General features: G+C 50.9%; 1 protein-coding gene across 9 annotated transcripts in view; it reads left to right on the forward strand.

The window, feature by feature from the left end:
* GAS7 (growth arrest specific 7) overlaps positions 1–22,738 on the forward strand; it is a 211,204-nt gene that overhangs the window by 122,482 nt on the left and 65,984 nt on the right. For 8 of the 9 annotated variants that reach the window (XM_053893019.1, XM_053893018.1, XM_053893026.1 and 5 more), the window contains exon 2: positions 7,618–7,738. In XM_053893019.1, the coding sequence (XP_053748994.1) occupies positions 7,618–7,738 (121 nt within the window). Of the gene's footprint in view, positions 1–2,353; positions 2,485–7,617; positions 7,739–22,738 lie in introns of those variants that run through there. The other variant, XM_053893023.1, reaches the window with a different exon arrangement.

Here is a 22,738-nt window from a genome sequence, read left to right on the forward strand (position 1 = left end):
GGTGGCTGGAGGTCAGACTCACGACCCCTGGAACCAAGAAAGGTCTGTGGTCCCCAACGAGTCCTGCCCTTCGGTCCCATTCCTTCTGGCTGGAAACCTGTCATTCCCCAGGAAAGCAGTGAGAGCAGATCCAGATGCTGGAGGACGGGAGCCAATGGGGCAGGTACCTGATGGCCTCGCCATCGGGACTAAGAGGAAGAAGGATGTTCTCTTGTTGGGGTGGGAAGAGAGGTTTGATTTCATTTCTCTAGGTGCCCTCGCTTTATTTTGTCCCACTCCTAAATGTTTTTCACTTAAAAAAAAAATTTTTTTAATGTTTATTTTTGAGAGAGAGAGACAGAGCATGAGTGGGGGAGGAGCAGAGAGAGAGAGAGAGAGAGAGAGAGAGAGACAGAATCCGAAGCAGGCTCCAGGCTCCAGGCTCCGAGCTGTCAGCACAGAGCCCAACGTGGGTCTCAAACTCACGAACCGTGAGATCACGACCTCAGCCAAAGTTGGACACTCAACCACCTGAGAGCCACCCAGGTGCCCCTAAAAGGAGGTACCTTCTGAAATGCAGTTACAGAGAACCCGAAACCAGCTTTGTTTATGCTCCTTTAGTGGGGACACCCTTCACCCACTTAAGCGTTGTCAGACTTTCTCCTTATCTTTGTTGTGAAAATACATCGTCCTCCACATGTCCGCCATCAGGCTTGTAAAATCCGTGTTGCCTTCAGCAGCGAAGACCTTCCTTCCACGATGCACATCTATGTCTTCTTTTAGCTGAGGGATTTTTTGTTTTTTCCTTTCCCTCCTATCAACCATGGTTTATGGTTTCTTTTCTCCAGGAGCACCTAGCTCTCTACAAGTCTGCCTCTTGGCTTATTCTTCTGTCCCTCTGTTTTCATTTTTCCCCATTTCCTTTGCATACCAGGAAAAATTCTTAACATTGGCTTTGTATATAACTGACTCTTTTTTTTTCCCTTTTTGTGCGAGATTAATTCCATATTCTGTTGCAATCCATGTGGATGTTCCTCTGTCGCTACCTCGTAAATTTCCCTACCATTTTGTTAATTTCCTGTCTCCTTTTTATAGCCTTTGTTTCCTTTTTCCACCCGACTTGCTTTGCATTAGTTTGTCCACTTCCTACGATGTGGTGGTGTTGTTGTTGTTGTTGTTGTTGTTGTTGTTTTGGCTCTTGTATTATGGATGCTGTATCTTCCTGCCTTCCATCGAGGTTGCTAAACATTTTCCTGGAATCTTCTGTCTGGATACCATATGAGGTCATGATTAGAAGACTGTGCCTGTTCGGAGGCTTCTGGATACTGTTCCTCCATTTATTCTCTACAGCGAAAGAAACTATACTATCTTGTGTCCTCCCACCTCCCTGGACTCAGGGTTGAATAGCCCGTTCACTGGGATCCGGGAAGAGCTGGGGTTTGTTACGGGTGGGGCACACACATTGCTTAGACCCCCCAGTCTGTCTGCTTGGTTGGTGCAGTGGCCTCCTCGGATCTGTTTGGAACCAGTTTCAACTATGATTCCAAGTTTCCATCGCTCCATCCAATGTTCTGGGCACGGTGCTGAGACTAAAGCTAGGGACAAGATGGACGTGGCCGTGTCTTTCTGAATCTTAGTCTGTTTCTCGCTGTTGTATGGTCTCCTCCTCCTCCTCTCTCCGGACAGGTCTCCAAATCTCTTCCTTTCAGAAGGACGGGAAGACACTGCCAGGGTCCATCCTCTCCCCACCAGCTTATAAATAAAACTACTCACAAGGATTTCACTTTGCAGAATGCTCTGACCCACTGGTAGGGGCCCCTTTCTTCCTCCCCAGCTCTTTTCTGTGAGTCGCGCTCAGACTGCATACAAAGGCCACCAGAGCTGGAGAGAGGACTACTTTTACCCGTAAGATTGCAAAGGTGCCCCCTGTTGTGGGTGCAGACCCTGGCAGCATAACTGTGGGAGCGGGTGGCCCTGCTTCACGCTTTGTGTCGTGACCCAAGGGCAGGGGAGAGAGCGCCTTTCCTCCCGTAGCTGTTCCCAGCTTTGCGTAGGAGCCTCTCCATCCTCAACAGGTGTCCAGCAGAAAGGTGTGCAGCAGACAGGACTCTCCCAGCCACACCCGGCCGTGGCCTGGCTGCTTCTGGGTGTCCCGGCTGGCCGTGTGTCTGGGAAGAGAGAACTTGCTGGAGAGTTCTTTGTGGGGGAGCCTTCAAGCACTGCCAATCACGGCACCCGGCTCATTAGCAGTCATTGCCATGGCAACGGGTCTGCCAGAAAGTGGCTCGTTAGGCTGACAACTTGGGAGATGTTATATATAGATCTGGGTGTGGGGGGAGTGGGGGTGTGGGGCCCCGTGGATATGCCTTTCTCTGGAGTTCCTATTGCTTCTGGGCTTGGGGTGTGAGAAGACGCAGAACAGGGGGACCTTAAAACTGTCTGATCTGGCTGCTAGAGCAAATTGACGACCACCCATTACCGTCGCTTTGCTCACATCTGCAGAAGGTAAGAGTCAGGTGCTCCCAGAAGTCTCCTGAGGGGGGGGACTGAGTCCCAGGCTGAACTTGAGGAGGGGCGGAGGCTGTGGGGGGCTGAGGGTGGGGGCTGGCACTGCCTGGAGGCTGCTGCAGAGACCAGATCAAATCTTTCTTAAAATAGTCTTATTTGAAGAAGGGCTTGGGCTAGGGGACAGCAGCCTTTCTTGTACTAAGTAGCCATGCAGCTAAGCACTGTCTTTTTTTTTTTTTTTTTTATAAATTGCACTTATTAGAATTTTATGTTCCAAGTCTTGATGTCAGAAGTGATGTTTTCTCCCTAGTGCTTTCTCTCAAGCTGCAGAGCAGCCTGTTCTGAGCTCAGTAAGCTCAGTAAGCATCAGGCTCACCTAGGATGCATGTGGAAAGGCTCCAGGTTGCCTTGGCGGTGGGATCAGGGCCCCGGAATCTGTGCCTTCACACACATCCCAGGGGACCGACTGGGTGTCCCCAGGACCATGCTTTGAGAAACGCTGCTGTAGCGGGGGTGAAGGGGGGGGGTTATTTTCAGTCTCTGGGTAACTTTGCTTGCTTGCTCTTTTTTTTTCCCCCCAAGGAGGACCAGTAGCCATCGTTAAGAGGACGGTTTCCTTGGTTGCACTATTTTAAATAAGGAAACAAGGAAGTTAGCCTACAGCCGGGAACGTGACAGCGTGGGTGGGGGTGGTGGTATTTCTGCGCGTCTCCTGGGAAGGCATATGCTCATTTGGAGACTGTGAGACGGACAGGAGAAGTGGGTCTGAGTTGTGTCCGTGATGGGGGCTGGGGGGGTCAGGTGGTCCAGGTGAACAAACAGCCGCCCGTGGCTAGCTGGGGAGAGATGGGCTGAGGGTAGCCTGGAGGCAGGTAGCTGGACAGAAGTCTCCAGGACAAAGCTAGTGTCTTAAAGTTTGCTTTAACCATTTGATCAGCCGTGCGGCGTTGGATGGGTTTTTTAATTCTCTCAGTCTCTGATTCCTCATTTTGAAATGGGAAACAATTTGTACCTAGTGGCAGGTTTAAATTGTAAAAACTAGAAATAAGTGCATAAAGCATCTGGCCCAGTCCTTGGAGCACTATAAACATTCGGTGCATGATGAAAGTCATTACCGATGGACGGAAATGGGATCTGAGCTCCTGTGTTTCTTGAGTACCGGCTAGATTAGGGCTCTAAAGTCATCTAGAAGCCTCTTGATACTCTATAGGAAATAGAGTGAGGGGGTATACGCACAAACGATTCCATGGTGCGGGGGAGGGGGGCAGAAGATCCATAGCTTCCTTCAGATTCTCCGAGGATGGTTTTCCATATGCATTTGAGCAGGTTGTTGACTGAACAAAGGGACAGAAGGGAGGCTGCAATCCAGCCTTGCGCTCAGAGGGATGGCCCATCTGGAGGAAGAGGCAGCATTTTATAATTTCCACAGAGCCATGCTGTGCCTCAGGTTAAGAATTTCTGAGTTGGAGGAAATCGCTTTCACCTCCGATCTTGTTCATTGTAGGTAGGGCCCCAACCTCCGGGCCTGTGTCACTTCCTCTGCTGGTTCCTATTCCCATGGGAAGGAGCTGCCGGGAGGGAAGGGGAGAAGCCACAGGACTAGCAAAAGGAAGGAAAGGATTTAACTTGAAGGAAACTAATTAGAAGAAGCAGCTTGAGAGAGACCATAATTATTGGGTAGTTCCTTGCACTACATCTGTCTGGATGGCTGTGGGGCGGCTCTCCCAGGAGGCCCGTCCCTCCATGGCCATGAGCGACGAGGTACTGTGGGTGGTTCGGGCCTCTTCGACCAGGGCCTGTAGGTGGGGAGTCTGACTTCTCCCTCCTCCACAGCTTGACAATGATTTCTTTTTTTTAGTTGTGAGATACACCTAACAAAGTGTATCATGGCTGCTATTTGTGCAACCATCACCTCTGTCTGCTTCCAGAACATTTGCATCACCCCAAAAAAGAAACCCTGTACCCATCCTCCCCCCTTCCCTCCCGAGCCCCTGGCAACTGCTAATCTGCCTCCTGTTTCTATAGATTTCCCTATTCTGGGCATTTCATATAAATGGAAGCGGGCGGTATGGGGCCCTTTTGTGTCTCTAGCTTACGGCACGTAGCATGGTTTCCGGGTTCCTCCGTGCTGGAGCGTGTATCAGCACCTCGTTCCTTTTGATGGCGGGTATTTCTTTGTTGGGAGGCACCCCATTTTGTTGACCCCCGCTCATCCGTCGATGGACCCTTGGGTGGTTTCTGCCTTCTGGCTGTTGTAGACCGTGCTGCTGTGAATACGGATTTACGGTAAGCGTTGGGTGCCATTTTCAATTCTCCTGGGTACGTACCCAGTTGCGTCCGTGTCTTTTGACTCCCGATGTGGTTCGGGAGAGCGGGACTGTGGCTGCCCCGGTGGGTGGGGGCAGAGCACAGGGAGGTGACAGGCAGAGGGGGCAGCCGTGGCCGTGCTGGAGGGGGATAGGGGACAGACACCCTTTGCTACGTTGGTCCATTTTGGAAATAGGCTGAAGTTGGCCCTTCCTGGCTCAGAATCAGAGGTCCTCCCCGACAGGTGTTCTCTGTAGGGTCCAGGCAGGGAGAATCCTGCGTTTCCTAGATGGGTAAGACCTCAAGGCAGTCAGGGTACCTCTGTGGTCATCAGTGTCCTATAATGGAAGCCAAGGCTTAGTCTGATCCCACAGAGTTAGATGAATCCCCTAGAGTCATTCTTTTTTTTTTTTTAATGTTTATTTATTTTTGAGAGAAGGGGAGGGGCAGAGAGAGGCAGACAGAGGATCCAGAGCGGGCTCTGCACTGACAGGAGTGAATCCGATGCAGGGCTGGAACTCAACGGCCCGCGAGATCATGACATTGAGCCAAACTCAGACACTTGACCTATTGAGTCACCCAGGTGGCCCCTAGAGTCATTCTGAAGATGAAAAGCACTGTGTAGCCATGGACACGGGACAGGTGTCATAGTTTGCTGTGTCACAGGTAGGCCATGGAGGGTCAGAAGTTCCCTCCACTCCCTCAACCGCCCCCCCCACCCCAAGGAGCTAGCGGTCTGCTCACCACCCAGCCTCCGTGTTCGTCACCCTCTTAACGCGTTAGCCTCCCCAGCAGGTGGGTCTTTGCCCTTTGAATTGCACGGTCTTGGACACAGAGGTCTGGGGAGGAGCGACAGTTAACGGTGACATTGTTTCAGACATGGTAGAGTGCTAGGCTGGACTGTGGGCCCCTGAACTTCACATCCAGGGGGCAGAGGCTGCGTGAAACCGGGTCTCACTGGGCTCTTAAACGCGTCCCTCCCGCCGGGGACCCTCAGCTACCAGGCATCTTGGTGACAGGGACTCTCCTGGGTGCTGAGTGCGTTATCGTTCACGTCCATGGCGCCTTCCGCAGCAGGGCTCCTGTCTTCCCCCTCGGTTTTGTGGATGTACAGATAAAAGCAGTTGGCTGAGTCACTTCCCCGAGTCATGTGGCTGCTCAGGGGCTGAGTCAGGATTGAGCCCCAGGCCGGAGGGCCGTTTCCCCTTTGCCTCTGGGTCCCTCTCTCCTCTGTACCCTATTTCTGGCCATGTCTGTCTCTGACCCTTGCTTAATACCCTTTAACAATTGCCCATTTCCTCCCCGGGGCTGCTAGGAGAAGCAACAAATATGGCCTTCCCTTCTTGGACGCTCTAAGACACCTGACTCCACAGAAGCAGCCTGCCGTCTTACCCTCTGGGTTCTAGAATATTCCTCTCTTACGTGAAGCCTCATAGCCTCCTCATTCCTGTAATACTCCCAGCTCCACTCAGCCAAGATGCACATCTCCTGTATGTGGGATATTTTATCCACACACACATGTGCACCTGCACACTGGACTCCTCATAAGACTGTTTGCTGTGTGTGTGTTTTGACCACCGGCCGATGTGGGAGGAGCCAAAGCAGGTGTCTGGAGGTCCAGGTAAACGTGATCAGGTGTTGGGATTCTGGACATGCCCTGCTGGGGAGGAGGCCGCCTGGCCGCTGACCGGCACCCGGTGCTGGGACACCTGTCCATACTGAATCGAAGACGCACTGTGGGTTAAAAGCCGTGGAGTTGGAAGTTGGCCATGGGGAGGCCGTGTTTACTCAGGGTCCCGGGAGCATCTAGGATTGACCGGGTCCCTGCTGAGGGCGTGCAGGGCACATGTACGTGGTTTTGCAGCCTTAAGAAAATACAGGAGCAGGAGAGCCAAAGAACCATGTGTCTGCACTGCTTGCTTTTTTTCCTTCTTTTTTAATGTTTATTTATTTTTGAGAGAGAGAGAGACAGAGCATGAGCACAGGAGGGGCAGACACAGAGGGAGACACAGAATCCAAAGCAGGCTCCAGGCTCCGAGCTGTCAGCACAGAGCCCGACGCAGGGCTTGAACTCACGAACTGTGAAATCATGACCTGAGCCGAAGTCGGATGCTTAACCGACTGAGGCACGCAGGCTCCCCTCTCTGATTTTTATTCTTATTTATTTAAAAAAATTTTTTAAAACGTTTACTTATTTTTGAGAGAGATGCAGAGAGGGTAAGCAGGGGAGGGGCAGAGAAGAGAGGGAGACACAGAATCGGAAGCAGGTTCTGGGCTCTGAGCTGTCAGCACAGAGCCTGACGTGGGGCTCGAACTCATGAACCGCGAGATCATGACCTGAGCCAAAGTCAGACACTGAACTGACTGAGCCACCCAGGCACATCTCTCCAATTTTTATTTTTAAGAACACTGCTCCCCCTGGTCAAAAGAATTAAACCACCGTAAGCACACGTGAGCAAAAGGGAGTCGCGTTTTGGCCTGTGAGCCCGGTTCTCTCCAGATCTCTCCCAGAGAGATTTGGACGCAGGACCAGAAAAGCGCCCCCTTGCCCTCCATCCGTTCTCGGCGTTGTCTGAGAAGCTTTTGCATCGAGCTCTGCTGAGACTTGCGTTAATTACTTCTGGTAGGTTCACACAGCCGGCCTCGGGGCCTCGTCTGCTGCTGTCCTCGGGGGTCCCGAGGCGCTCTGGCTTCAGGTTCTGCAGCCGGGGGTGTGCAGAGTGATGGGGCCCCGGAGCAAGCACAGGTGCAGGCCCTGTGAGCGCCTGACCCCGACAGCCCCCCGTGCCCACCATGTGTGACCTTTTCTCTCCTCTTCCACAGAAACCTGGAATGGTCCCCCCACCGCCAGGAGAGGAAAGCCAGATTATCCTCCTTCCGCCTGGCTGGCAGAGTTACTTGTCTCCTCAGGGTCGGCGTTACTATGTCAACACGACCACCAATGGTGAGTCCCGCTCTGGGAGGGGGGGGAGTGGGAGGACCTTGCACCAGCCTCCCTCGGGGTTTCTGTCCTTCTCTGGCGTGTACCGACCGATGCTCAGACTGTTTCTTCGGAAACCTACCTCCGGGGCTGTGGGGGACTCTTGCTTTCCCCACGGTGCCGGGTGGTGGGGGTCCGTGCCGGATGGGGAGGACCGCCCTTCAGGGTTGGGGGTCATCTCTGGAAACTCACAGCCACCCCCAGCATCTCCATCGAACCCAGTCTCATGGTCTGGGGCCAGTTCCCAAAGCGGGACCTCAGAAGGTTCTCAAGTCAACATCTGGTTTAAGCTGAGTAAGCCAGGTTTAGCTACTGTAGGATCCTCTGGGAGTGTGGCCTGTGCTAATAAGACGGAAGCTTCCACACAGGGGTTGCCGGTATGGGGTTTCCCTAATTTGACTGCAACATCTTCCCCGAAGTATCCCACTGGCTCGCGTTTCTTGGGATGCTCATTGGGAAATTCTGGGGTTACTTGTGAATTATTTTTTTCTAATAGAGGACACGGGTCCCATGTGCAGTTCTGAGCTGAGTTAGGACCACACCTCCTTGCACTCGGTTGTTGTGGACTTCCTGGGCCTCACGGTGACTCCAGGACCCCCCAGCATGCGGGCTGTAGAGTGGGGCTTGCAAGAAGGCTAGAGAAGGTGTATAGAAGGAGCAGCAGTAGGTTCTAGAACAGGGTGGTCTTGGGCAGGGCAGGGCAGAGCAAATGCAGCCAGAGGGCTCTGTCTCTTGGCCTCCACACCTCCCCAGAGGAGGGAAACACAGAAGGTTCGATGTGAGGCGAATCACAGATGTGCGTGTCAAGGCGGGATGTGAAATACAGTCTATGTCCACGTGTCGGCCCTGCCTTGGTCCTTCACCTCCCGTGTCTGCGCCCACATGACTTAACGGTCACCTCTTCTGACCCAGTGGGACCGTTACTATGGCCGGTGATTGCAAGGCCACCCTCGGAGGGGTCCTGGTAACGGGGAGCCAGCCTTTCAGAGGGAGCAGCAGAGAAAGCAGCTGCCACTAGGGGTCGCTGGTTTGTGTTCTCTTCCCCTGCGGGCTTGAGGGGCTTGTTCCAGCTGAGGCGGTCACTGGGGTTTCTAGGAAAAGGGAAGTAGAACTATTTCTGATCGTTCTAATCTTAAGCTTCCTCCAAACACACACTTGAATGGCCTTGCACCGTGGTCGGCCTTTGAAGTTTCAGAGGAAGTTCTAGGCACAGCATGATGCCGACCGAGGTCCTCAGGGTCTTGGATGGATTCTTGTCCTGAATCAACCCACTCTGTTGCAAAGGGGCTGAGTGAGGGTGGGTGGTCAAGAGAGGCTTGGTAAAATCTGCATTTATTTTATTTTATTTTATTTTATTCTTTTTTTTTTTTTTAATTTTTTTTTTCAACGTTTTTAATTTATTTTTGGGACAGAGAGAGACAGAGCATGAATGGGGGAGGGGCAGAGAGAGAGGGAGACACAGAATCGGAAACAGGCTCCAGGCTCCGAGCCATCAGCCCAGAGCCCGACGCGGGGCTCGAACTCACGGACCGCGAGACCGTGACCTGGCCGAAGTCGGACGCCCAACCGACTGCGCCACCCAGGCGCCCCTATTTTTTTCTTTTAATTAGAGAGTAGTACGTTCCTGGTTAAGAAACTCACTGGGTGTGAAAAAAAATAAAAAGTAAAAATCTGTGGTTGCCTTCCCTAAAGCTGTTTATCCTGCACATCGTTGCAGACATTTGTATCCTCTTACCTTGTAACACGTGCGTGCTCATTCTTCTTAACAAATCGGAAGAACGGTCCAGGTTCTGGGAACTGGTCAGACAGCGTCTTTCTGTATGTGTACATGTTCCTGGAACTAATGTTGCAACACAGCTCTGTGATGCTCCATTGCAGGTATATGCTACTGTTCGTGTAACTCTCCCGTCTTCGTTAAGGGGATATTAAAGTCCCATTTTAATTAACTGACAGCGTCTGGGGGCTTTTTTTCCTGAGCCCCAGGCTTTTCACCTGTGCCTGGCGGTCAGGGCTTTCTTGCGGGTCCGGGGATATACTGATCCCCAGAGACTCTACACCAAGGGCGGGCAGACTGTCTTCTGTAAAGGGCCAGGTAGTGACACGTTTTTGTTCGTGAGGCTCCTGTGGTCTCCGTCACTGCTCCTCAGCTCTGTCCTCGTCACATGAAAGCTGCCACAGACGACACGGAAACCACTGAGTGTAGCTGTGTTCCAATAAAACTTTGTTTATAGACACTGAAACGTGAATGTCAAATAGCTTTTCCACGTCACCAACGTGATTTCTTTCTCAAGCACTTAAGACGATCTTAGTTCGCGGGTTCATGGGCTGTGTGATAAGGGGAGGGTGGGCCCTTGAGCTACCGGCCCCTGCTTTAAGCTCTCTGTTACGTCCTGTAGGATTGGCTCTCCTTCCCCTTGCCTGCTTCCTCTGATAGGCTTGCGGTAATCCTGGCCGAGGAAAGGGTTGGGGGGTGGGAAATGCCTTTCTTTCTTTCTTTTTTAAAAGTTAAAAAATTTTTTAATGCGTATTCATTTTTGAGAGACAGAGACCGAGCACGAGCGGGGGAGGGGCAGAGAGAGAGGGAGACACACGATCCGAAGCAGGCTCCGGGCTCTGAGCTGTCGGGGCAGAGCCCGACGCGGGGCTCGAACCCATGAACTGCGAGATCAGGACTTGAGCCACATTCGGACGCCCCGGGAAATGCCTTTCTGACGGCAAAGAGATAGTCCTGTTTGGAGGGATCGTGCAGACCCTGAACATCATAGTAAGCATTTTGTTCTTTAGCCAGAGGGAACAGAAGCCCAGCTATCTTTCTGATTCTGGCTGCTGGGCTTCCGATGACATTTTTGGATCTGATCGCCCTTCTGTGGGGGAAGCACCTGTCGGAACAGCCTCTCGCTCTCCTCCTGACCTCCTGACTCCCGGGGGGCATTTGACTTTGTGTCTCCTCCTGGCCGGGCCAGCCGCTTTCCCCCCTTTCTGCCCCAGCCCTGGGGCCTCTCCTGCCATGTGACCCGGGCCAGGGCCGTACACCCTGTTCTGGCCGCCACACACCTTTCTTCTCGTCTTCCTGTTCATCTTCCTCTCTTCCAGATACTTCTGGTGTCCCTTAATCCCCGATGGCTTCGCAGAGGGCGCTTGGGCACGGTGGGTGTTCGGTCCCCGTTTCTACACCACATATAAGTGCAATGAGTTGGCAGCCAAGTTTACATTTGTATTACCTTTCTCTGGCTCATCTGCTTACTTTGAAATCCATTGAGGATTTTAGGGACAGGCATCGTCACAGCGCTGGCGGCCGGGCTGGGCTGTGGGGATGCCGATTCGGACAAGAAGCCATCTCCGCCTTGGAACACTGGCATCATAGACAGCACATGCCCACAGGCGTTGTGAATGTTAGTGTTGACATCTGGCGGCTCCGGGGTAGAGGGTCACCAGCTTTTGCCGGGTCTTGGAAGAGGGAGGGACCCTGGACTCGGGGATTCCACGTGGGGGTCACCGCGCCACAAGGGCGAGACAGCGGGGAAAAGTCTGACCCACTGATGACCCCACGAGACACTGGGAAGACCTGGGACTTTGCCCTGAGGGCAACAGACAGCTCTAGAAGGCATTAAAGCAGAGGCCTGACGTGATCAGAACAGCGTGGCAAGACTGCTTGGGTAGCAGAGGGGAGGAAGCAGGGGCGGTGAGCATGGGCCCACGCAAACAAAATGAGAATAGAAGGAATGAGGTCAGCTCCACACCTACAGCTGTAGCTGGGGAGGGAGGAGGTAGAATCCGTCCGACAGGATGTAGCAGGTGAGGGAAAGAAGGACTCAAGGCTCCTCTGAGTTGTTTTGCTTTGTGTGATGGAGCCGTGCAGGGAGCACCTGGGATGCGAGGGAGGAACGGGTTTGGAGGGGAGAAGACAAAAATCCATGTTGCACGTAGGGTTCCTTGGAGAGCTGGCCAGCCTACGTTTGGACGGATGCGTCTGTGACATGGGGGGGCACCTGGGCCGGAGATGAGGATCTGGGGAGCCATGTGGGTGCCTGGCTTGGCAAGCAGAAAGCAGAATGGATTTCACCTCTTCTTACCCCTTTGGCCTGGGAGCGTTATGCAGTGACCAACCTGTACGACCACAGAGGGCAGCCCAGAATTTTCATTCCATCGTGAACGGAGGAATGAAGCCGTGAAATGCAGGAGATCATCACCCAGGGCGAACCTCTAGGAGAGAGTCCTGCAGAGAAACATGGAAGGAGGAGCGAGGGAGACTTTGAAATAATTGTCAGAGATAGGAAGAATTCAGGAGAAAGAAGGCAATATTGTGAAGGGCAAAAGAGAAATGATGGTTGAGAAGAACACTCAGAAACTGAAATATAGATCAAGTTTATGATAGAGGTGATACTTTATTTTATTTATTTATTTTATTTTTATTTAAAAAAATTTTTTTATAATGTTTATTTTTGAGACAGAGAGAGACAGAGCATGAACGGGGGAGGGTCAGAGAGAGAGGGAGACACAGAATCCGAAGCAGGCTCCAGGCTCCGAGCTGTCGACACAGAGCCCTACGCGGGGCTCGAATTCATGCACCATGAGATCATGACCCAAGCCGAAGTCGGATGCTTAACCAACTGAGCCACTCAAGCGCCCCTATTTTATTTTTTTAATGTTTATTTATTTTTGAGAAGGTGGGGCAGAGAGAGAGAGAGATCCAGAATCCGAAGCAGGCTCCAGGCTCTGAGCTGTCAGCACAGAGTCCGACGCGGGGCTCGAACTCACAGACTGCGAGATCATGACCTGAGCCGAAGTTGGACGCTCCACCGACTGAGCCACCCAGGCACCCCAAAATAAAATTTATTTTTAAGGGAAACACAACTATCTTCTTGGAGCCCCAGCCGAAGCCCAGAGGAGCTAGGAATTGTTTTTGCTCTTTTGATAAAGTATCCATACGTACAAATGTTTTATTATGTTTGTGAGTGAAGCTCGGAGGGCCTCACCAGGTTTTGAGCTTTTTGGATTCATTTGCCAAATGGCCGGTCGTTCTCTTGATTTCTTGTTTTAATTTTTCTTTAAATGAGTAGATTCCCATTTAACTTTATTACACCAGGAATTAATGTGAGTTTGTGGGTAAGTTTTCCAGTAGAACACTTTCAAAAGCATTGTTTGACCTCTTCTTTGTTACAAATAATTAGATGTTTTTCTCATTTTCCAGATAGAACAGCCCTGATAATTCCCTGTTAATAACGGTTGCCCGGAGAAACTTCTACACTCAGAAACCTCTATCTGTTTTCTTCTGTCCATCTGTGTTGAACAAATGTGAGATGAGAATGTTGCCTTTTCTTGGCACGTTTAGTTGATTTGAGTTCGCTGTGTGTGTGTATGTGTGTGTGCATTCATACATGTTTCTTGTTTTGGCTTTCTTATTTTTATCTAATGGACTCTTTGCGCAAAGCTGTTAGACCTTAGCGCTTATTATTAATCTGTTTCTGTGTGGGTTTTGTTTTTCCTCGCAGAGAATCCATTTTAATTTGTAGCGTTAAGGTAGCATTTAAAGTGCACAACACATTCCTCGAATCTCAGCCTTTTTGAAGGGCGGTAATCTTGGAACTTTGGCAAATGCCGAGTGGGTTAGAGTCCTGCCCACAGCCAGGATACGGAAGACCCGTAAAAAACCAAGACAAAGGAGACAAAAAGGATTGTATTGTTTACTGTGTTCTAGGAAGTTGAGTTACTGTGGAAAAGGCAGCTGATTGGTCCAGAGTGTAAGAACTATCCTCATGGGCTGTTAGGCGGGGTCACCAATTAGCAGCAAATTATCCAGATATGGAAGTGAAACAGGAAGGAATGTGTGAGGGACGCCTGGGTGGCTCAGTGGATTGAGTGTCCAACTTCGGCTCAGGTCATGATCTCGCGGTTCATGAGTTCAAGCCCCACATCGGTTCATGAGTTCAAGCCCTCACTGCTGTCAGTGAGGAGCCCACTTTGGATCCTGTGTCCCGCCCCTCCCCTGCTTGCACCCTCTCTCTCTCTCAAAAATAAACAAATGTTAAAAAAAAAAAAAAGGAACGTGTGGGATATGACCCAGCAATTCCACTCCTAGATACATACCCAAGAGAATTGGTTATATACACGCGAAAACCTGTACGTGAATATTCACGATGGCATTCTTCATCGTGGCTGGAAACCACCAAAATGTCTGTCACACGATGAATGGATACACAAAATGAGCCGTATCCTTAAAAATGGGATCTTATTCAGGCATAAACAGGAATGAAATACTTGTGGACACCTGCTGCAACACGGATGAACCTTGAAAACATCATGCTGAGCGCAAGAAGCCGATACAAAAAACCATACGCCGTATGGTTCCATTTACGCAAAATACCCGGGATAGGCAATGACATAGATCCAGAAAGTAGATGAGTGGTTTCCCAGGCAGAGAGAGGGGAGGATTAGAGACCTCGGATGGGTACGAGAGTTAGATGATGAAAGTGTTCCAAAATTAGATAGTTGGTAATACCTGCACAATTCTGTGAACATAGTAGAAACTATTACGTGCTTTTAGAGAGGATTTTATGGTATATAAATTAACACAATAAAAAGAGGCATATGATGTCTTGGTTGGAGGTTCCTTCTGCCTGATTCCCAAACTTTGGTGGGCATTAGAAATACCTAGGGAGTTTGTTTAAAAATACCGCAAACATTAAAGGGCACCCGGGTGGCTCAGTCAGTTAAGCGTCCAACTGGAGCCTGCTTCAGATTCTGTGTCCCCCTCTCTCTCTCTCTCTCTCTCTGCCCCTCCCCGGCTTACACTCTGTATGTCTCTCTCAAAAATAAACATTAAAAAAAATTTTTTTGCTACCATAAATATTAAAAAGAAATTTTTAAAAAGGTGGGTGCCTGCGTGGCTCAGTCAGCTAAGTAAGTGTCTGACTTCAGCTCAGGTCATGATCACGCAGTTGGTGAGTTCGAGCCTGGCGTCGGGGTCTGTGCTGACAGCTCAGAGCCTGGAGCCTGCTTTGGACTCTGTGTCTCCCTCTGTCTCTGCCCCTCCTCTGCTCTCTCTCTCTCTCTCTCTCTCTCTCTCAAAAATAAACATTAAAAAAAATACCAATATGCAGGCAGGTCCCGCCACAGACCTATTGAATCAGAATCTGTTCTTTGGAAAGAGTAAAAACGTCTGCTTTATATTTTTAAGCGCTTTCTAATAGTTCCCACCCATTTTTGACTTGCAAGGAGACCGTAAGATTGATGAGGGCATAGTCAGCAGATCAAATAGCATGAGGTTGAAGAGTAAACTTAAATCCAATTTTCTTTTACAGAGGTACAGTGGAAAAAACACAATTTTCTTCCAACAAGTAAACACATATTCTAGTCTCGAGGTTAAAGGTTGTATAACCGTAAGCTACTGTAGTTCAGGCGGAATCTCCGAGACGAGCCGCTTCCGAACAGATTACTCAATTTTGCGCCGACAAGTTACAGATTGAGTATAAACCTGTCACGAAAGACCCTTCACCCTGGCTAGCATTTATATTCTTCAGTGTTGTCAAGGTAACGGACTTGTGGATACCTTCCAGTCTTTATCCTGATTCTTCTAACCAGGATGAGTGGCAGATCTTTTAAATTCAGAGCATTTGCGTCAAAAGTTCAAAAAAAAAATTTTTTTTTAATCTCAGCATTTTTGCCACTAAAAAAACCCCTGTGAACGCTTGTTTCGACTTTGCTTCTAGCTGTGGTTAAGTCAGAGCATTTGGGGGCTTCTACGATTTTCATTTTCCCATCGTGACATCTGGACCGAACGAACACGATCCTTGTCTTCAAAGGGAACTTAAGAGTCTAGTGAAATCGTTCAAGCCTTTGATACGGCAAGAAGCCGTAAGGTTTCTACTTTTGTATTGCTCTTCTCTGGAGGTTTTTAGACGGGGGCTTGCTAAGTTGCCTCAGCTTTGGTCAGGAAGCAAGTGCCAGCATAGAGTTATTGACCCCTCACCGCACATCACGCAGAGCCCCGTGACCCCGTGAGCGGAGTTTGGTGGCATCTGATGGGCTGGAGTGGCTGATCCATCCCTGTCAGGGTAACCCAACCGTATCAGGTGGCGGGATCTCTATTATTAGCTTGAGCAATATTCATTCATTAAAGGCCAAAATAAGAGTACGATATGGCTGTGAGTTGTGGACCCATAGGAAATGGTGTTTGCTTGGCTTGAACTCATTAAAAAAAATAAAATAAAACAGTGCTCATCCACGATGACTAAATTTCTAGGGCAGTGGCATTAGGGTGCCTCTGTGTCGGTAGGAGACCTGACGGTCACAGCAGGGTCAGCACCTCCAGATCCTGCTGAACTGCCCGGAAGAGGTGCAGGTGTGACGGAGGTCATGTGTTGGATTGTCTTGAGACCAGGGGTCGGCATTTTATTCTGCGTACGTAGCGATTTAAAATGTTCTGTGACTTGACAACATTGGCAAATTGGGACGTTTTCCATGAACATCGGTTACCTTGTCTTCTCTTGAAGAATCATGGGGTGTGGCCGCATTGGACTCACCTTCCTGCGTGCACATAAGCCGGGAGGAGCCGAGAAGGTTGCCTCACTCCCCCTGATTTTTCTTACCCTTCGTCGCACGCCTGCGTTTTGTGTGTCCAGTTCCTGTGGGTGTTGGAGTTTTGACCCGCGTTGAGACAGAGAGCCTCGTGGTTTTATACCAAGTAATGCGTAAGAGAGGTGGCATTGGACACCAAGTCGGGAGGATTTATTTATATTTATATATATTTATATATTTATTTTATAAATGCTCTTGGAAATCGGAGATTAAGAAAGGGGATCCGATCCGGTAAGAGAATCAAGAATCCAGGGAGTGAGGCACTTGGGTGGCTCAGTCAGTTGAGCGTCCAACTCTTGATTTTGGCTCAGGGCATGATCCCGGGGTTGTGGGATCGAGTCCTGTGTTGGACTTCGTGCTGACTATGGAGTCTGCTTAAGCTTTCTCTCTCTCTCTCTCTCTTCCCCTTTCCCCTGGTCAAACACTCTCTCTCTCTCTAAAATAAAAAACAGGGGCGCCTGGGTGGCTCAGTCAGTTGAGCGTCCGACTTCAGCTCAGGTCATGATCTCACGGTCCGTGAGTTCGAGCCCCGTGTCGGGCTCTGTGCTGACAGCTCAGAGCCCAGAGCCTGCTTCTGATTCTGTCTCTCTCTCTCTCTCCGCCCCTACCCCACTCACGCTCTGTCTCTATTAAAAAACGAATAAATGTTAAAAAAAAAAATTAAATAAAAATTAAAATAACTCAAAAAAGACAATCCAGGGAGAAATGGCTGACTGGTATATAGTTACAAAGCATCTATTTCAGCAAGGACCTCCGGCTCATCTCGTGTGCTGCCTTATTCCTGGAGGTTTTGCGTGCACCTGACTATCAGCGCAGGAAGCATTGCCTTTCCGGGGCTGGCATGACGTGTGTGTGTGTGTGTGTGTGTGTGTGTGTGTGTGTGTGTGTGTGTGTATTGGGGCTCTGGGAACCCGTGGCTGCAGCAGGAAGTTGGGGTCCATCTGAAAGGGCAGTCTGGACAGTGGAAACCGGGTAGCTGCTTAAAGGGTGAGAGTCCACAGAGCCTTGGGAACCCCTAGCAAAAATGGAAAGGATCTGTAGGTTGCATTCTGATCAGTGAGTGGGCGAGCGCCGCAAGAATTGATTATCAAGCAACAAGTGTTTGTTAATGCCTCTCTGAGCTCAGCTCCAATTATCCACTTGGATGGCTTCTTACGGGGGAGGGCGGTGTGGGCTAACAGTGCACATGGCTACATGTTTACATGTTTGCAAAGACAGAATGCGTCCTTCAGGTGGAGAGGGGATTGTTAAATGGGTCTTTTCCTCGTGGGTTGGATCTCAGGTTTTCTTTCCTGCTTGCATAGAGCTCTCTGAAGATCCCTTCCGGCTCTAAGATTCTCTGAAACCCAAGAGTCCCAACACCAGCATGCCCATCACCCGCCACAGTTTGGGAACGCGCCTCCGTCTGTAAAGCTGGCGCGGTTTCCCGATGATCAGATCTTTGTTATCGGAGGAAGATCTCGGAGTGGGGTAACGGCGTTTTTGTTACTTCAGTCCCAGTCGGATTCCAGAGTAGGCAGGGCTCATCCAAGAGGCGTGGGAGGAGAACAGGGTGAGAAGTTAGTCATGCAGGATGTGTTTACTTCATGCCGCTCCCTGGGAACAGCGTGCTGGGCCGAGCGCAGGGGCACTGAGACCCTGCGCTGGAAGGATCTTGTCCTTTGCACACACCATAAGCCGGGCCTTGCATACGGCAGTCCCCCCGGTCGTTGCTGTTGACTGAATCTCCCGACCAGCTGTGCTTAACGCTTCTCTGCACGCCCGAAGATGCCCTCAGCCCCGGAAGAAACAGCTCCTGTAATGGGGGGGAGTGGAAATGATCCTGCAGTCTGGAACAGGGAGGAGCTGTGGGAGCAATATGCCGGGGGGGGGGGGGGGTCCTGCCTCTCACCCCCACCCCCCAAATTAACCCTCGCGTGGCCATTGTGGGGACCTCGTAGGGGTTCCGGGTGACTGGGGGCACTTGGGTTAGAGAAGTCAGAGCAGAAGCAGTTTGATAGCTCGTATGTTCACAGCCAGCCTGACTGGGCACATGTGGTCTGATCGGAGGCCCCCTGGGGTCTGCGCTAGACTTGGGGCTTAGCTGTCTCCCAGTCCCTGGCGGTCGGTCCCCTTGCTGCCCCTCTGGGCCGTGCCACAGACCCAGGCCCTCTGGACTTCTAGCCCAGGCTTCACAGCCAGCCCCAGCCCCAGCCCCTTGCTTCCTGATAGGGATTGATGTCTGTGCCCCTGCAAAAGATGTTGAAATCCTAACCCCCAGGAGCTGTGGACCTTGGGTATAAGATCTTCACAGATGCTCAAATTAAGATAAGGTCGTCCTGGAACACGGTGGGCCCGATCCAATCCACGGGGGTCTTTACAAAAAGGAGAATTTGGGGCATAGTGGTAAATGCATGGCGGGGGAGGGGGAGGGGGAGGTGATACAAAGACCCAGATGACAGATGCTGGAACGGACTCTCCTTCACAGCCCTCAGAAGGAACCAGCCCCACCAGACCTGGATCTCTGGCTCTTGGCCCCCAAAACTGGGACGCAACACATTTCTGTTGTTTAAGCCCCCTGGTTGGTGGTGTTTTGTGGGGAAGCCCCGGAAAACCAACACGCTTCCCAGGCCCCGGCATGGCAGGCCACCGGTGATCTCTTTGGGCACTGTGAAGTCAGACGGGTGGCAGCATGTCCTCCAGAAGGCCTTGGAGACGTGCGACCTGTCACCTGCGTTTCTGACACCTGGCCCTCAGGTAAAGTAGCACCAGCAGCCGCAAGGTGGCCTCCTTTCCTGTTGCACTGACAGCTTGTCGGGGAATGCAGGGCGTGGGCTCTGGCTGAAAATAGTCGCCTGGGTCCCAGAATCCTGGTGCTTCCAGGAGAGGGACGTGCAGAAAAGCTTTTATGTAAGCTTCCGGAAAGGGACACATTAAGCAGCTGATTTCCAGATCCTTTCGATTGTTCTCATAATGGTTTTTGAGCGCATCAGAGAGGACCGGGCTGGGGGTCAGGCCCCCAGCTTTGCCCCTTCCTGCTCTGGTCAGTCCTTCGTGCAGCCCTGGCGTCCTGAAGTCTTGATTTCCCTGTGTTTGCAAGAGTGGATCCGGCTGGTTTCAGGCTCCAAATTTCCCCCAGGGGATGAACCCTGGTGGCCGTGCAGATAGCCCTGAGCCGTGCCACCACCTTCCTTCTGTCCCTGATTCCTGCAGGTTGGGGTGGCCCCCTGGCCCCCATGCCACACCTTTGCCTCCAGGTGCTGGGGCGGGGGGCTGGGGGTTGGTCCGTGGTGGTTCTTTCCCAGCGACGGATCCGGGAGGACTTCTGTTTTCTCTCTTGATTTTTCCGTGTTTTCCAGCGTTTCCTCCAGGGACCTGTATTAATTTTATAAGTAGGATAAAAGTTATGCCTCTGAGGTGCAGGAGAGGACAGGAGCTGAGAGCCCCAACGCTCTCTCTTAGTTCCCAATCTTCAGATCCCAGCCCACCCTCCTGGACTCCACATTGCTCTCTCAGATGCCATTTTCCCGTTGGAGTCTCTCATCATATCTTGGGCACTGCTAAGCTTTGGGGTTTCTTCTGGGGCCAGGGTGCACAGTTGGGAGCCTGGTCTCATTTATCTGGGGGTGAGGAGCACCCAAGGGGGCCGGGCCATGTGCTGTCTCCCGCCAAGGGAGGAGAATGTCAGGCTGAGAGTCAAGAGGGACTCCTGCCTCCTTTTCTTCACCCCTCTTCTTCCCTGGCCCCAGATAAAGACCTCACTTGCTTTCTGCCACCGGTATATAAAAATGACATCTGTTGGGGCGCCTGGGGGGCTCAGTCGGTGAAGTGTCTGACTTCGGCTCAGGTCACGATCTCACGGTCCGTGAGTTTGAGCCCTGCGTCGGGCTCTGTGCTGCCAGCTCAGAGCCTGGAGCCTGCTTCGGATTCTGTGTCTCCCTCTCTCTCTGCCCCTCCCCTGCTTGTGCTCTCGCTCTCTCTCCCTTTCTCTCTCAAAGTAAATAAATATTTTTTTAAAAAACCCAAAACTTTCCCCTAACACCTGGAGACAGGAGGAAGCAGTTTTTTTTTTTAATTTGTTTTTTTTTTGTATTTTTAAAAATTCAATCCAAGTTAGTTAACATATAGCATAGTAATGATTTCAGGAAAAGAATTTAGTGATTCATCACTTAATATGACACTCAGTGCTCATCCCAACAAATGCCCTCCTTAACGCCCATCCCCCACTTAGCCCAGCCCCCCACCCACCTCCCCTCTAACAACCCTGTTTATTCTCTGTATTTGAGAGTCTCTCCTGGTTTGCCCCCCTCCCTGTTTTTATCTTAATTTTCCTTCCCTTCCCCTGTGTTCTTTTGTTTCTTAAGTTCCACATATGAGAGAAATCATAAGATATTTGTGTTTCTGTCACTAATTTTGCCTAGCGGAATATACTCCATCCTCGTTGTTGCAAATGGCAAGATTTCCTTCTTTTTGATCGCCGAGGAATATTCCACTATATAGACGTACCATATCTCCTTTACCAGGAGGAAGCACTTCTGCGGAGAGAACTCTGCCTTTCCTTGGCCCCCTCTAGGCCTGTGGTTGTCAAAGTCAGGTTCCTGGGCCAGCAGCATTACCTGGAGGTGGGCGGGGTGGCTTGTCAGAAATGCAGTCTCTCAGCCCAGACCTCCTGACTCAGAAACTCGGTGCCTTTACCAGCCCTCCAGGTGATGGAGAATCATTACCGCACTTTAAGCCCACCCTGCAGGCTGCCCCTGTTTGCAGCATTCTAGAATTTCCCTTAGTGGGTGAGGCTGGCGGGCCTCTTGGCAGAGAGGTTTCTTTCCAACCTGCTCGTGCTGTTTCCCAAGGAAATCTTATTTCCTCAACTCTCAAGTGCTGTCTGTTTCTTCCCCAGCTTGTGTGGCCCTGTCTATTGTGCACAGCCTTTCTTGATGTTGGAGAGAGGTGGTGATGTCCAGAATTGCGGACTGTACATGTTTTGCACCGTTGGCTCCTGATAAGGACCTCGGTGTGCCCGAAGGAGCGGCCGGGGTCCTTTGTGATTCGGGGGCCGGATGGTCTTCCAGCAGGGCTCGGAAAGTGCCTTGGCGGTCACCTCTCAGGAGGGAGGATGGCTTATTCCTGTTCCCAAAATAGCCATAGCTCTTTCTGACAGTTTCCTGTGTCTTTGTGAAAAGCAGCACTCCGTGATTTCGAGCATTATTTATAAACATAAAGTCACACCTTTTACTGGAAAGTCTTCTAAATGAGGATCAGCGGTGCCGAGCGACTGAGGTTCATAAAGGCCGACTTTCTCAGAAAACAAATCAGAAAGGTGATGTATGAGTGGAAAATCCCACTTGGTGGGAAGAGAAGCTTCTGAACGGTTGAGCGGTGTGATTTCTCCACGGACAGGCTGTGGAGGTCCTCCTGGGGCCGTGTTATGAGGCCCCAGTGCAGCATGACCACAGAAGAATATTCCAGATGTGGATCTGATGGGCTCAGGGCTGGCCTTGGCTGTTTACCGGGCAGTTTCTGTGGGCAGGAGAATAGAAGCCCGTTCAAACTAGCTTGTGGGGAAAGAAGGGAGCATTGATGAGAAGGATATATGCTGTCTCGTAGAAGCTCCAGCTGAAGGACCAGAAATCAGGTGCTGAGCTGTTTGGCCTGTCTCTGGGACCTCGCGGTGTTACGCCTACTTGCTTCTCTGGGCTCGCTTTCCTTCCTACGTATTTCTCTCTGCAGACTTGCTTCTTCTTCTTAGCAGCCTTTTAGCAGAAACTGGCCGCTGACGGTCGAACATACCCACCCAAGCCGTTCTGTGCTGTGTCCACTGGTCCAGGGAGTGGTGGCCAAGCAGGCAGGTGGGTCTACAAAGAGCGAGCTCTGGTGTTTGCACCCTTCTTAGAGAAGGGCCTTGATGATGTGTAACAAACAGTTCCATTTTGTAAAATGACGTTTCAAGGTTCTGATTATGATTTTTATGGAGAGTAGGGACAATCTCTAGCTTTTTCGATTCCTTCCTTTTGAGGTCACACTTGAAAAGGGCTTTGCCAGCAAAAGAGGCGAATATATTCTAGTACACTCTCATGGACTGTTTTTTTCCTCCCTTAAAATTTTTATTTTATTTTATTTTATTTATTTTTGAGAAAGAGAGAGAGAGAGAGCGTGCATGCAAGTAGAGGAGGGGCAGAGAGAGAGGGAGACACAGACTCCGAAGCAGGCTCCAGGCTCTGAGCCATCAGCACAGAGCCCGATGCAGGGCTCGAACCCACAAACCGCGAGATCATGACCTGAGCCGAAGTCGGACGCTCAACCGACTGAGCCACCCAGGCGCCCCTACGTAGGCCCCTTTCGGAAATGCATCTGAGAACCTTTTGTACACTTCTGTGCATTTTTGTACACTTCGCCATGTGTTTTGGACAC

The sequence above is a fragment of the Panthera pardus genome, unplaced genomic scaffold (assembly GCF_024362965.1).
Source record: "Panthera pardus isolate Hobbes unplaced genomic scaffold, ASM2436296v1 HiC_scaffold_3, whole genome shotgun sequence".
In the NCBI taxonomy this organism is placed as follows: Eukaryota; Metazoa; Chordata; class Mammalia; order Carnivora; family Felidae; genus Panthera; species Panthera pardus.